General features: G+C 39.8%; 1 protein-coding gene across 1 annotated transcript in view; it reads right to left on the bottom strand.

Annotated features, from left to right (window-relative positions):
- RPS6KC1 (ribosomal protein S6 kinase C1) overlaps positions 1 to 16,540 on the bottom strand; it is an 85,346-nt gene extending 68,806 nt beyond the window's left edge. Inside the window, exons 1-4 of the mRNA XM_021547610.2 lie at positions 16,393 to 16,540; positions 11,801 to 11,836; positions 7,347 to 7,467; positions 305 to 420 (exon numbers count right to left, since the gene is read on the bottom strand). Coding sequence (XP_021403285.2) covers positions 305 to 420; positions 7,347 to 7,467; positions 11,801 to 11,836; positions 16,393 to 16,497 — 378 coding nt within the window. The 5' untranslated portion in view covers positions 16,498 to 16,540. The remainder of the gene's footprint in view (positions 1 to 304; positions 421 to 7,346; positions 7,468 to 11,800; positions 11,837 to 16,392) is intronic.
- Between the last annotated feature and the right edge of the window lie 74 nt (positions 16,541 to 16,614).

The raw sequence follows: 16,614 nt of genomic DNA on the forward strand, positions 1-16,614 counted from the left end.
CTGAAAATATACCAACAGTGACATTATTTCCCACTGGAATTTATCATCACAAGTTTTGCTCATCACTCAATTAAAAAAAAATTCAAATCCCTTCACCTGAAGTTCCTGTGAAACTTTCCACCTTGTAGAGGTGTGGCATGGGGTTTTTTTAAAGCCACACTTGCAGAGCGAACAGAAAACTTCCAGTCCCTTCACAAAGCATGTCAGACTAATGTCCTTCCGTGGTTTATAAATTAAAGCAGAATCAGCACTATACTTCAGTCATGTTGGTAAGAACCAAATACCTCTGCAAATACTAACCAACCTTAAAAAACTCTTCCAGCTGTTTGCTGTTATACAGAGCAGGGATATTGGCAGAAAACTGCAAGAGATCTTCAGCACATTGCCTTCTTTCTTCAATCACAGTTTCATCAAATCGCCCTGGAACAGAGACGCAGATTGACAGTTTTAGAAATAACTACACATTTATTTTGCAATAATAACTACGACGAAAGAAAACAAACGAGACAAAAGCAACCTTCAATGCCCTGAGTCTATGAGAAAGTCACTCCAACGCTTCAGGAGAACATAGCAAATCTTCAAACTTCCTATTCTCAATTGTCCCTAGAGTCCCGTCTTCTGCAATCCGCTCGGATGATGAAAGCTGGCAGCTACGACAAGAATCCTTCGCCCTCTCATCATAAGAATATGTGAGGCAACACTCTTGATTAGCCAAGAGACACTAACGGATGTCCAGTGTTATCTGACAATAAATGATACATGCACAATTTGACAATATGCCAGTCAGTGTCAGCCTTGATTATGGCCCAAATCCTGTAAGGAGCTGAGCAATCTTCACGTATTCTCAAGAACAACGCACAATATGAGCGGGTAGTAAACAAAGTATTGCTAAAAGCCCCCAAACAGATCTTCAATTCCAAGGTGCCATTTATGGAGGAGACAAAGTGTAGAGGAGATGGTGAAGCCCTGCTAGAAGGCACTGAAGCTTTCCTCTGAAGTAACTCCATGCAGACAGGGTCTCATCTCCTTCTGGATTCAAGAGGTAAACAGAGCTGAAAGCAGCTCATTTACTAAAATGTATGAACCTTCCTTTTTCTCTACCCAGCACCCAAAACATTCCAATTAGAAAAAACATACTTAAAAAAACAATCCTATGGTTCACCTGAAGAGATTTGCTTCTCAGGAGAAAACCCTTGGATTGCTACCTTAAATTCACATCCTTCACAATTGCACGCAACTTATTTTAGCTTTTTATATCAACATCACTTTGTTGTTGAAATACTTACAAGTTTACAAAAGAAAAAGGGCAGAGGTTAACTGTAATAATTGGAGGAGAATAGAACAGATATTGCAACAGCTATACAGAGGGGAAAAAAGGACTGGGAAGACAAGTTCAAGAAACAGTACTGCTGTAACAGCATGACCAGAAAAATAAGAACCACCTGTGACAGCTCTGTGGCAATAACCTTTGAAGAGGACAAAAGAAACATTGAATACAAAAGCAAAATTCATTTATACTTAGAGCAAGCAAAAAAATAATCCCAGAAGAAAGTATCAAAGCAGGATTCTTTCCAGAAATTCTTCAAGTAAATAGCTCCTGCCCATGCGGTATCAGAAAAAAGAAAATAAAACTAAAAAGACACACACATACTCATAAGATCACAAACAAAGCTTTTGGGGCTTATTTTTCCCATGAAAGAAAAGAAAAGACATCATTGGGCTAATTTTCAGCTGGACTGGTTCCGTGCCTTGCTCACCCTGCCGTTTCAGCTGTACAAACAGGAGCAGCTGTACAAAAGAGTGAGCAACAAGCAAGCAGAAAGGAGGCAAAAGCAATGCTACCACGGTGAGTGGTAGCATTGAAATCAGGCCCTATTAAACTGCTCACCAAACTTCCTAAATCTTCAGAGCAACACTGGGGGTGCATTAGGGCTCTTGGTTCATTCCATGCAATACTGGACATCATGGAAAGAAAACAATTTCCCTCAGCAAAGCACAGCAGCATGGGCCAGCTAAATGAATCTACAAATTCACATGAATGCTGTTACAATGCAGTAGAAAATCAATGGCGAAGAAGTAAACACCTAACAATACCAGAAACAGAAAACTTTTACAAGAAAGAAATTGTGTGAGATATTTTTCCTCTTTTCTCAAGAATCCCTCTGTTTCATTTCCTCAAACTCGATAAAAGCCAATTTTGCTTATCTACATCTCAGTGTCTCCACTGGGCACCAGATAAGACACATCAGGACCAGTGTGACCAGTGACACACCAGGTGCCAGGCTGACCAGCATGCATTCACTGATTGCCAAGCAGCTGCAAACCTCACAGGTATGAGCTGAGCCTGCCTGGCCCTCAGCAGCCACCAAAACAAATGCTCTCCTCTTACTCAGCTGTAATTTCAGACTTTGCAGAAGTGTAATTACATTTGCAACCACCCTCACTCTCAAATTTAGCTGATATTAGCCACACCAGCAAGGGGTTCAACTTTCTAATGGCATAAATACACAAGCCTCAGCTTCTTAGGACACTGAGCTAAAAAAATAGAAATACATGTTTGAACAGAGCTGGTGAAACATTAGTCACTGTCGCATTTTCCAGCCCATTAGCATCATGATACACTATCAGGAAAACTGCTTCTAGAAGTAGAGGGCTTTAGGGGAAGGAAGAACATTAGTCAGCACTGGTTCAGTTCACAGACCTCCTGGCATCTTGCTGGCAGTTTAATTCCCAGGCAACCCTGTCTAACTCCTTCCTCCTTCTCCTTTTTTTGTACTTTCAAGCAATGTTGTATTGCTCAACACTTTCACTGTCACTCTTCTCAAGGAAATGCTCAAAGGTGCTTGCACAGCCAGCTGACTCTTCCAACATTTCTATCAGGATGTCATTCTGCATCTAAATCAACATTATTTCTGCTAGTCTTTACAATTCTCAGACATACTTCATTATAGGGATCACATCTTTCTGATATTTTTAAGAAGTGTCAACTACAACTTTAGTGTATAACACATTTCTTACTCCTCCAGTGATGATCCATTCAAAATTTCCTGTTTACATAAAAAACAAATGTAAGTTCCTGTCAAAAGAATCCACAATTAATTTTGTGGAGCAGACCTGACCAACTGAACACCCAGCAAAGTGTGTGTTCATACTTCAGTTAGCTTCTCACAAGACTTCCTACTGTACACGACACCAAATTCACAAATATGTTACTTCATTCAGTGTCTTCAAATACAAAGAGCACTCTTATGTGAGCTTTATAATGAAAATCATCTTTCTGACTCACTGCTAGCAAGTTATCAATATCTGAGGGGTTTTTGTTTCTTTTTGGTGTGTGTGTGGGGGTGTAGTATTTTTTTATACTAGAGTACATTTCTGCGGTTGCTAGATACAATACATGCAGATTTACCCATATTTTCATAAAATGCCACATATGGTCAACATATGGAAATACTTACAAGTGTCCAACAAAAACAACAAAAAATAAGTAACTTGAAAATACTGAAAAAAATGCATATTAGGATAGGACAGTAATCATGTCCCAGATATAGGTATCATAATTTTAGCAGCTGAATATGTTAATATATTTTAGATTTCCATGATCAAATTCACTGAGGTTTTTCCTATAAAACAAGTAGGAAATGTTCAAGTAAAGTCAGAGAAAGTCAGATGATTTCTTTTTCCCCATCCATAGCAATTTTTCTGCTTTGATAAAGCAGCTCTACTGCAACAACATAAAAATACATACACTTTGTGGCAAGTCTTTAGCATGAAATATGGAAGCACAGCATGACACATTTGTTTTTAAATACATCTCAGTTCTTCTCACCATCTCCTGAAACTCTGAGTGCTGAACTGGAGATGCTCCTCAGCTTTAACACTTCTACTACAACTAAGTGCAACTGTCAGAACCACCAATGTCCATTTTGCAAACTGCACCCTCTGCAAACAATAGGTACATACATTATTTAAAGCATGGGTATCCAAAAAAAAAAAAACACTCACCAGTTGCCAGCAATTCTACTCAAAGGTTTAATTAGAAACTAGTCTAAAAGCTGCAACAATTGTAACATTGCCACAGGGAAGCAACGCTGCAGAAATGGTCCATTAAAGCAGCATGGAAAAAAAAGATTTTGAGAGAGATGGACCTTGCAAGTCATCACTAACATAATAAGACTGAAACAAGTTTGTCATAACCTTGTTACCTACAAAGATTGTATTTTAATCCCACTACAAAAAAAAAAAAAAAAAAAAAACCTTAGGATTTTTATTTTAAGTTCAAATAAAGCATATGGCAGTAACTATGTGCAGAATTGCAATGGAAGGATAGACAGCAAAATTTTATGTTGGAAATACAAAAACAATTCTTAATTGGAGAGTCAGATAGGGCTGTTCCTTTCAGCTATGTACCAATCATTTAAAATTTGTTTTACATTACTCCACTTTTCTGTATTCTTTTGTGTCTCAGTTTCATTTAAATGTAGGGGGGGTTTGTTTCATTTAGTTTCAATTTCAAAGAGCTTTTTAGTAAATAACTGCTTTGAATGTTTCTGTGTATTTCCTTCTCTCACAATGTACATTTCAATCACTTTTGTTCACAAAATACAATAGAAGAAGGATGTTTTTCACAAGGCAATTCACTCAATTCTTCCCCTCCTTACAGAGGAAAACTGTAAATACGGTTAATTTGCATTTGTAGCAATTTTAATTTTTTTAAGATATTAGGCACCTATACTCTCTTCCACCCTGATTTTCTTCTACCCCTCTCTTTTCTCCCCAACGAATAGCTATCACATCTTCAACCTGAAATTAAATTATGCCCTGCAAATACTAGCTTTGTAAATCATTTGTCCATGAGAACTCTACTCTGTAAATCAGACTTAAAATAATCTCAGAGTGAAACTAATACTATATGCTTTATTCAACAATTATTGCCCATGCTCTGACATAGCACCAAAACTTTCCCCACTTCCAACTTCTTAAATAAGCAAAAATAAAATTACATTAAACTTGGATACAATTTGGCTGATGCGAAATACAATTTAAATCAGGAATTTCACCCAGCTCTATGCAGAGAGCCACAAAATCTGCATCAGAATTCAGCTTCATACATGAACATTTGCAGGTGAACAAAAGTGAAACATATTGAATGCTAAAACATACCAATCTGAGACACACAGAAATTTTGGGAAAATAGCCTCTAGATGACTGCCCAACACTGCTAATAAATGCCACACAAAGAAAACCTGCAAAAAAACAGCATTAGATATGCACCAAAAAACACCAATACTGTCTGGGTGCTAAAACATGCACAACACAGCCAAACCAAACATTGCATGTATGGCAATAAACACAAAACCCAGACACAATTCTTGCAAACTACAAATGCACATGAAGCATGCACTAGAAGTGTGGCAAAAAAAAATGCCAAACAAGCTCAAAACTAAAGATGCTAAAAATATGGTGGAGGCGGGGGGAAGGATGTGGTAGCAGGATGCAAAAGGAAAAAAAAAAAAGGCAAATCCATGCTGAAGTGTGCTGTATGTTTAAAAAAAACCCAAAACATATTCAAAACACATAACAGAAAGCAACACTGCAGCAATGCCTAAGAAACAAGAGACATTTTTTCAAAGTGCAAGAAGATTAGCATTGGAAATTCATGGCAAAAGATGCCAAACATATTGGACACCCAAAATACCACTGCAGTAATGCCAAACATACTGGGACAACAGTGTAAGAACCAAAATCCACACCAAAAAACATACAGAAATCCCAGACCAGAAACAAAAGCATATGGCAGATGCATTAAAAAAAAATGCCAAACATCCTAAACACTAAACCCCATACAAACTGCACAGAGAAAGCATGAACACAAATGAATGTTAATTAATAAAACAAAACAAATAAAAAAAACCACCAAGCTAAACCAACTTGCAAACACCAAAAAAAGGATTTAATAAGCCCAAAACACCTTAGGCTCTGTGAAAAGCCTGCCTAAAAAACACCTCAGAAACTGAAAACCTCTCCAAAAAGGACAGAAAAAAAGGATCTGGCAGACACATGCTCCAAAAAAAAAAACCACCAAACATGTTTAAATATCAAAAACCTTTGACATGCCCAATGGTAAATTGCACATGGTAAATTCATGCTAAAAAGGCCCAGAAAATATACTGGATAAATAGAAAAAATTCCACTGGATAACTCACTGAAAAAATCATACAGTGTATGTATAAAAAAAAAAAAAAAAAAAACAAACAAAAAAAAAACACTAAAGAAATCCTCAACAAAAATAACATCTTACTCATGCCCTAGGGACCAAAACCACACCTAAAAAACAGTCCAAATCCACACTGGAATCCTTTAACCCCAAAAGCATATTAGAAACCAAAAAGCTCATCCAAAACCAAACCAAATGCACATGACAGATGCAAGCAAACAAATGTCAAACACTTGTTAGAAACTTGAAAAATACAACTTTAAAATTTTTGGGGAAAAGGATTCAATAACAGGTGGTAAATGTACACCAAAATCAACAGTCAGCAACACCTTAGAAATGCCTCAGAAACACTCACACAGCATGCAGTAGATGCATGAAAAAAATATGCCAAACATACTGAACACACTAAAAATTTGTTGGAAAATGCTTAAATATTGTGTGATATATATATGCACACCAAGAACATAGCACCAGTTTGTGCTGAAAATTAAGAACATACACTAAAAAAAGGTGGTTTTATAAACACAACACTGCTAAACAAAAGTGTGGTTGGTGGAATTCTACACAGTCACACCACTCCACTGGCAGTCCACCTACAGCTCATTCATGAGGACATACACATCAGGATGAAGTTAAGACCTATAAAAGCTAATTCCTTTTTGTCACCTGTTTCTCCTGCAGAGTCACAATCCTCTTGCAGATTGAAATATGTAAAACTGATCTCAAAAGCCTAGCTAGATAAAACTGACAATTGCAATTAAATGGCCACAATATTTTTTTTTCTGTAACAACTAGAATACAGCTCATCAATAAAAGCAGACAGGTCATCTATAAAATACTTTTATTTGCTGTTCACAAAGCTAATACAGACTTTATGCTCCTGAAAACAGGGAATGTACGTTGTAAAGATACAGAACATATTCATCAGCTACTATGTCTAACATGGAGGTGACGACAAACTCTTATACATTAGAAAAATAAATAAAAGCATCAAGTTATGATACCATCACACCTACAAGTTGAGCAAAAAAAGCACAATGAAAATTTTTCATCCAGCTACAAAACAAGATGTAGTTGTAGATACTGAGTTACAAAGAATTTCAGCAGGTCAGGAAGAAATTATGCTTACCAAACACTATTGCTTTGGCAAAAGGTGGGAAGAGCTCTGTGTGTCTGCATAGGTTTTTATGAATTTGCCAAAGATCTTTGTGCAGTTTCTTAAAGTCACTGTATCTCTTCCAAACGACTATCTGAAGCAGAGAAACCAGAGAGGAGTATTAGTGAGGTTCATTGTTCATATTGCATCACACCACAAATCTAGTGGGTTCATCACATCAGACCACTAACTCCAGCAAATTTGTTTAACAAAAATATACAGTCTGAACTGCCAACTGTAACAAGCACAAAAAAAAGGTCATTACCTGTCCCCAACCCGCATTTTGGCTAACAACACTATAGAGCATAGAGAAAAACTGAGTAAAAGCTGAAAGGAGGGCAAAGACAGTGCTGCTTCAGTCATTCTGAGATCCAGACCTACACAGAGAGCCAGTAAGAGAGGAAAAAACACTGAACAGGAGTGTTGCACTACCCAACAGCACACTGTGCCTGGTGCAGCTGCAGACATGGGGAAGAGACACAACAGCAAAAGAGAAAACCAGGGAAGAGAAATCCCAACACAAGCAAGGGATTTTTAAGGGCAATACGTTAAGCACCCAGGACTAGAAAACAGTTCAAAGTTGTGTATGTAATGTGTTGATCATATGTAAATGCAAGCCCTCATCTTAAATGTCTTTTTGTAAAAACACTCCAAAAAAATGTTCCTTTTGTAATCTAGACAAAAAACTCCATTTTTAGGAATATAAAGATGTTACTGCTTCATTATACCAGCTGTTCCTGATCCATCCTTTCCAGAACGTAGTCATCTCCCAGTCAGGTATCTACCTTATCTTTCTTCCATCCCATTCTTTCCATTCAAGAAAGGACTGGAACTCAGTAGGAAAATCAAACCAATGAAAGAAGATAACAATGAAATTTACATGTGACTGCTACTGAATTTGTTATCAGAATGAAAAGATATTAACAAATATTTTTTAATATCCTGACCTCATTTTTGGCCAGACACACTAAGCCATCACAATAAACCTCAACACTAATGTAAAGTGATTAAAGTAGAACAGAGGGAAAAAACACAAGGAGAGTGCATGCATTCAGCAGTCAATTCCACTGTTGCACCAGTCAAATGCCTCAATTAACTTAATACAACTAACCAGAACTTTAAATATTCCACATATTTCCAAATGATTTACCAGGTTGCCTTCTCATGAGCAATCATAATTGAAAAAGCTGATTTTTTTTTCAAGCCAGCCAGATTTAGAGCTAAGCAAAAGGTTTAGACTTAGAGAATTTTTATTTTTTTTAAATACTGCAGTCAGAGGCCTTCTAAGTTTCAGGAGATGCAAGTCTTACCTAAGAACAATGTAGATACAAGGTAAGAGGATTGTCAACAGTGGATATGCAAAGCTTTAGTGTGGCAACACTCTACCCACCTTATAAATTCAGCTATACTGGAACCATCAGTCCTGATTCAGACCCCCTTTTTGGCACACATTTTCATGACTTAATTACAGCTGGTACTCAGTGAAGTGTAACACACAAGCAAGGAATCTCAAGAAGGCAAACTAGTCATTTTGCTATCAGAAATAATAATTTTTCAATGCTATACTTTCATCTAATCCAATAGCCAGAGAGTGCATGATTAGCACTTCTTGAACAGTGTGCATATAGAACACAAAATTGCTTAAGATGGTGAATTCTTTAAACATTTAGTTACTGTCAGTACTTGGAGACAACATGAAAAGCTGCCAGAAAATAAGAGCATGAGATTTCATTCCACTAAGAAAGCATCATTTTTCACTGCTACAAGTGATCACTCAATAGTCAAGAGGAAAAAAATAAATACCCTTAAGTAACTTTCATAGCAAAAGCAGTCAAGGTTATCCTAAAACCTTTCAGAAGCTCATGGAAAACATGCCTTTGCAAGCAAGTGGCCCAGAAAAGTTAGTGAAGTTCCCACTCTAACATCCTCATTAGAAATTACATTTAGAGGAAGGACACATTGTACTTTAAAGCCCAACGAAGCACAGCAAGTATATCATAAAACATATGTTACACTTGTAATGCAATAAGGTGCTTGTCATGGCGAGAGCCAGTAGATCTCTATTAACTCATGCACCTCATCTGTTCCACAATGAATAAGCCCTTCTCACAAATGAAAAGGAAAAAAAACCACAGGACTACCTGGATGCACTTGCCTTACACACCACATTGCCACCATCAGTCTCCAGGAGCAAGGACATTAAAGTTAGGTCTGGCCTTTCTGTATCTACTATCCCCACACAAAACTTCACATTGATCTATTTTATTCTTTCAAGAGGGAAGCCCTTACAAGGTTCTCTTCCTTCCTGCCCCAACAACAACAAGCTGGGATTACACTGAGCTCTAACTGGCTGCAGTGGGACTTGCGCTATAGTCAGGATTTGTATCCCAAAGGACAGCCAAAAGATGTGACAGAAAACTGGCAAGTGGAGGTGAGGTCACACACACAGCCTTACCAGCAGCTGTACATATATAAAGAATGTATTAACATCACAGCAGTGGCATGAAGAATCACCTGGAGGAGGAGGCAGGCACAGCCAAGTGGTCCTACATGGATACGGGAAGCAGGATGCACAAGACACATCCTAAAGCCATGAGGTGGTTTTGTGCACAAAATTTCCCATTCAATTGCTCATTGAGCATTCTGGAAAACTGAGGTAAATTTATTTTCATTGGGAGCAGGTTATGGGCATATTCTTTTTCTTCCAAAGGCTGCCCACAGTTGGTTTGTTTTTTTTTTTACTGTAAGACTGTTACTTTTCTGTAACAGAAAAGTTCTCAAGATATGAGGGTTTCTGACTACAATTCCCGCTTACATCAACTACCATTTAGGATGTCCCTTGTAATAACCAACTGTTTTCAGATAATGCTTATAACAGATTCATCCTGCACTTAACATGCTATCACATGCAGAATAATTAATATGATACAATTCAGGGTGGAAGAGGGCAACTATTAAGAAGCTCATCTCATATTTATGTCCTCTTATTGTCCAAAACATGTGACAACTCTGCATGGTTAACCTATTAGCCACAAATCAAAGCAACACCTAAAAGATATGTTTTTGCTATTGTGTCAAAACTACTTAACACATATTCATGCAATACTCTAGCTGAAAGACACTTACAATATATTTTTCTGATGAATGGATTCATCAACAGCTCTTATAAAGTGCTTTTCCTCACAAATGAAGATTAAGGTAATGGCAGAATGTGCTCATGGATAGGTTCAATTCAGAAGTCTCCCTGGAAAAGGTGAACATCAAGCTACAAACTACAGTAATACACTTCTAAACTAGACCCATGATCATCTCTCATTCTGACAGGTTATTTTAATCTCCTAGAGATGTTTTAAAAAATGCAGAAAGTACAAATGTTCATGCTCGCCTGATTCTCAAGATTTCAAAGAAGGATGCAGTAAAGGGGTGTTAGATATATTAGCCAATTCTCACCACTGCCAAGCCACTAATCAGTAACTCTTTGTTTGACCACAGAGATGCAATGAATTCAGTTATGAGCTCTTCTTTCATCAACTATGCAGGTTCTCCTCAGCTGTAGTAAGAGACTGAGCCACAAACTGAACATATGCATGTGTTACACAATGTCTGAAAAGCCATAAGGTTGTGCTTTTGAGGGAAGATTTTGTAGGTATATAGTATAATAGTAACCATGTCAAGTCATTAGTCCAGAAAAAAAATCAAGGAGGGGGGGAATTTCTTAATTAAAAAGAAAAAAAAAAACCCACAATGCGCACACAGAGTGTTTTTCTCTCTCAATAAATGGTTCCTGTGACAGACTTTTAAGGTATTTAAGAGGCACAAGAATAGAGCAGACCCTTATTCATAGACTCATCAGAAGAGGCAAAGAATAAGCAATTTTACAGTTTTGCCGAAGTATATCACTGGAAAATACTAAAGGAGCCTCAGAGAGATAGGCATACTATATATGACCTGCAGTCATATATAACTCCTAGACTCCTCCATTCTCCCTCTTCACTAACAGACAGTAATGGTGTAGGCTTTTCAATGAAACATTGGTTAAAGAGGAAAAGAGTACCTACAGCTGAGACCTAAGACTTGAATTGTGGACTGATCTCTAATTTTACCAGTAGGAGTTAAGTAACCATCAATTTGCCAATTCCAGCCCTGAGAAAAGAGCTTGTAAAGTTATCAAAGCAGTTTTGTCATCAAAAGGCACTTTACTCCCTAAGACTTTGTTTCAAGTCACCATTCATCACTGAGGGATGAAATGCATTATGTTACACTAGCTACTGTTTTTAACTATGAAAGCTAAAGACAAATGGAAACATACGAAAATTGTTGGCTCAATTACAAGGACAAAACACACAGAAACTGCTAAATTACATCAAAGATGCTTTAAAAGGCATAGTGTGATTCATAAAGACATTTGCACAAGTTTAAACTGTTACCTCCTGGACATCCTCTGGATTTTTTCTTGAAACAATCTGAAAGGCAAAACAAAAACAAAACCACGTTAAGTCCTTGGATTTTCAATTTGGAACTTAAAGAGTAACATACAATGATTTGTTGCTGAAGAGAAAAGTCTGGGAAAAGGCAAACAGCTGCATGGTCCTGTGCACTCAGGAAGTTTTGATTTAGTTTTAGAGAACTCAAATACCCAAAGACAACTCAGTGAGGGATTTCAGCAGCAGTCAGTCGTGGTCACACATAGACAGTCATACATTCTAGGCAGAATGGCACAAAAGGCATCTCTCAAAATAAAGCTACATAGAGCACGCCTCGTATCATCTTTCCAGCCTCTTCCTATTAATTCATATTAGGGCTACGTTACTCCCAATAAGAAGACCTCGCTAAGGCTATTTGGCTTAATATAAGCTGCAAACAACCTCACTGAAAATGTGAGGATTTGCATTTAGTAAGACAGTATTTCCACTTTACTTACAATCACCAGAGCGTAGACACGTCTGACTATCCTTGTGTATTTGTTTCTCCTTAAAAACTCTTGGTCTAATTAATTATAAATGACTTTGTCCAGGGGAAAATTGCAGTGAAAATCAGGCTTGGCTGCACACCATAAAGAAGCCTGTATTTCGTCAAGATTTTTTTTTTTTCCTTTAAATAAATATCGATCACACAAGCCTTTGTAATCCAAGTTTTGTACAGGTCTTATAAAGAGCAGTAGGAGCATATCCCCACAGACATACAAACCAAACAGACACATCTTTAATTCATAACTGCAATTATCTACTGCAAGTCAGTATGCCCTTCATCGTAAGAGCCAAAGCTGTTTAACAAAATAATTAGTCTATTGTTAGCTAAAGCAAAATAGGGCATTCTTAATGCAACTGGGACTGTCCTCGGCGACACACCCCAGAATAATTGATGCCCTGAAGAGGTGATGCGTGCAAGGAAGCGCAGGGAGCCCACAGCACTTGCACCCCAGAGACTCACACACCACCCCGCCGCTCCGCAAGCACCACGCAGCTGCTGCTCCGAGATGGAAAACACCAAATCCACACTTTCCTCTTGCTCAGTGACAACAGCATACCTCTTACATCTCCCACAAGCTTAGCCCTCTTCCTCACTTCCATTTCGCAAGAATCCTTGCCAAAGCCTCCCAGATCTTGTACCATCCGTTTACTACAGCCCAGCCACTCATCTCTCACACATTTTGGAGGAGAGAAGATGGAAAAGAGAAGTGTTTCCTTCTCCAGCAATCACCCAAAAGGCTTGAAACATTTTCCTTCATAGCTCCATGTTCTCTTTCTCACCTTGCACACCAAAGTCCTCTTCTTCCAGCGTAGTCTATATTGATAAAACCCTTCTTGACTTCTCCTCACTTTTGAGTAATCTAACATTTGGCAACTTTACCACATGTTAACCTTGGTGGCTGTTGCTCTTTCATTCACTACCAGGCAGTTTATAAATAAAATTGGTGAAATAATCCTAACGTCCTTTTCTAATAGCTGGCTTACTTGATGCAAGGAGTCTGTAGAGCTGGGGGAAGAAAATACCACTGCATGGCTACACATCACAGAGAACACCAAAGGGCAGACACCAACTGCTTTGCTTTGCAGTTCACCTTTAGTTAAAGCCTTGTAACAGTTTTGGCAGCTAGGTAAGTTACCAGATGGGCAGAAGGAGACCCAGAGAGATGAGTAATTACCCAGCCAGTTAGTAAGAATCTGGAATAAAACCCAGAGGCCCTGTTTCACACTTGTTCTTATGTTACACCACCTTCTATATCTCCCAGCCATGCCAACTTTAAGTCAGTATGTAATAATTTATGTGTTGTCCTATTTTGTTCTTTATATCCTTTTCTGAAGGTCAACCTCACAAGAGGTCTGCCCCTTCCTCCCAATCTATAGTCAACCTAGAGACTTGGCAAAGATGACCCAAACCCCTAAATTTTCCATTTACTTTTTTTAATCCTTCCCCAAGGATCAATGCAGTCAGTTCCTTCTGCCAATCTGTAACACAAGCAACTATAACCTATTTTCAAAAATATCATTAGGATACCCACCAATGAGCTAAGCAATGCGTAATTACTGCACTAGACTCTGAAAACAGAGATCCTACAAGGATCCTCAACGTCAAGAAAAGTACTTCAGATTATCCCATTCTTCATCTGACATGCAGATATCCAACATAACTCATTAGAGTTTAATTATCATTAATAATTGTAATCTTCCAAATTCTCTAAACTTTTACTAGTGCCCTATATTTTCTGGTATTGTCACAGAACACTCTTCATATCATAACCTGCTAGTATCTATCTGTTTCTTTGCATTTGGAAATGGGTATTAAAAAGCCGATATTCATTTAACCTTGTCTGCGTTTACAATTATGTTACAGTTTATGAGTAAATAAAATATATATTCTCTGCTATACAAACAAAACTTGTAAGAAAAGAGCTGCAATAATGATAGACCCCCTTAGCACTCAGAAGAGACTGCATGGGTAGTTATGCCTTGGGACAGATGTTTAGGACACACTAAACAAGTGCTTTCTTATCCATGACTATTCATCTACATTACATTGCAACAGAAAAGTTCCTTTAATTTAATTTCACAAAGGATTCATTCACATACTGCACTAAGAAGCCCCAAATCTCCACTAAAACATACTGACTACTCTAGATCCCAGCTAGGATGATATTCAACACAACGGGAAGGTCCACCTCACTTTTTTCCTGGCGGCTCCCCAAAATTGCTGAGCTGATGCTCAACAAATACAGCTGGAGTGCTGTGATATCAACCATGGAGCCAGATCACTGCAGGAACGGGAGAGAGGAATAGGAGGAAAGAAACAGAAAGGGTACTTGATATGTACACTAAATCCTTTTAAAATAATTTCATTCAATTTCCCAAATCCTCATTTCAAGTACTGCACAACAGATTACCAGACAGAGCCCTGCTGAAACAAAAGTTATTTATATTTTGGCACTTGGGAGTCCAAAAAATCCTTTACTGCAAAAAGATGAAATAATTTTTCACTTTGAGGATTTTAGCTATCAAAACACTGTAAAGAATTAATAATCTCTGGTTAGGTCAGTTGAATTTGGACAGCTCACAGACTGATCAGCTCCTTGCTCTGTGCTAAATCAAGCACACCACCTGATTCTGCACTGCCTCGCTTGGAAAGGCACCAGAGCACCCACAGTTTGTGAGACAAGGAGAGAGAATGACATTCCTAACTAGTCAATCACAACTTGATTTTGAACAATTCTACAGAAATCAAAACGCCACAGAGAAATTTATCTGGCTTTAGCCAATAAGTACAAAGCACCAGAGCAAAATAAGCAGCAGTAGTCTTGGCTCATTCCTATTAGTCCTTATTTCACTGACACAACTTTTTAGTACACACGTACACACACTTGGACCATCAAGAGCAACTGCAGAAAAATGTGATGGTACTGTTTTCCTCTCTGCATTTATTTCAAGAAAGGCTTTTTAAATTGCAACACCATAGAAAAAAGCAACTCTTTTTCCTCTTCACAAATACTAAGTTGTATTAGACTAAAAAGAACAGTTTAAACATATTTGTGTTTGGCAAACTTGGAGAGATAGATGACCAAAACCAATTTTTTTAATTTTACAAGTCATACAAACTGATCATAGGCTAACAACCCCTGACATTACAATCTGTATACATATACAAAATGTTGTATTCTTTGAATTAAGAGGGTGCTTGTAAGTATACCTTGCTCTCACAGGCACGATGTCTACAGCTGCAGTAACTACGAGATCACGGGTCATTTAAAGAAACTCTCTCTGTGACACCTTCTGATGCTCTCAATATATCCACCACACCTGCGAGCTAAACTGCCACTCCTTTTGAACCTATCTCCACGTATTGATTTAACTTTCTTTTTTTGGTTTAATAGGAGAGTGGAAGAGAAAAGAAAGCAAGGAATTTCCCTAAGAGAAGAGCCGGAGCTTTCATCCAAGCCAGCACCGCAGCAGCTCTCCTGCCTGCCGCGCTAGGCCCGAGCGACCCGAGCGCTCCGCCCGCCCGGGCTGGGCGCTCCCGGGCGCTCCCGGGCTCGGTGCGCGGCTCGGCGGCTCCGGCAGCCGGGGGCCGCGCGGAGCCCCGCGCCCCGCCGCTCCTCCCCAGCGCGCCGCTGCGGGGCTGCCAGAACGCCGGCCGACCCTCCGCAACCCACCCACGGCACCTTCTGGGGAGCAAAGCAAGGGGACAGAGAAGGAGCTGATCGTTTTTGAGCTACTCCCGCATGCCCTGCAACGCACAGCAAGGAAATCGGGAGTTAATTGCAAAGCGCGTCTGAGGCCATTACAACGTTGCGAGGCTACAAGTTTGCGGGCGGCGGCCGGGGCTCGGCTCGGGAGGGGCCGCCGTGTTCCACCCACGCACCCTCCCTGTCTCCCACCCGTGTCCCGCACAGCGGCTGCTTCCACGGCGCGGCCGGGCCCGGCGGGCGCTGTCCCGCACCCAGCGGCGGCTTCACAGCCCGGACGCGGGGCAGGCCGGGCGCGGGGAGCCGCGGGGGCGAGGGGCTGGGCGGCGGCCGCCGACTCACCCGCGCCGTGACCTTGTAGACGGTGTGGCCGCGGGGGTGGCGGCGCGGCTCCGTCACGGTGTAGAAGCGGGCCAGGTCGGCGCCGCGCTCCCGCGGGCTCAGCATCCTGCCGCTGCCCCCGCCGCGCCGCCCGCCCGGCCGGCACAGGCGGAAGCGGCGCCGGGAACGCCCCGCCCCGCCCGGGCGGTGCCGGGGGCCCGGCCCGGGGAGCCCCGCCGGCCG

Source organism: Lonchura striata, chromosome 3, assembly GCF_046129695.1.
Source record: "Lonchura striata isolate bLonStr1 chromosome 3, bLonStr1.mat, whole genome shotgun sequence".
NCBI classification, from domain to species: domain Eukaryota; kingdom Metazoa; phylum Chordata; class Aves; order Passeriformes; family Estrildidae; genus Lonchura; species Lonchura striata.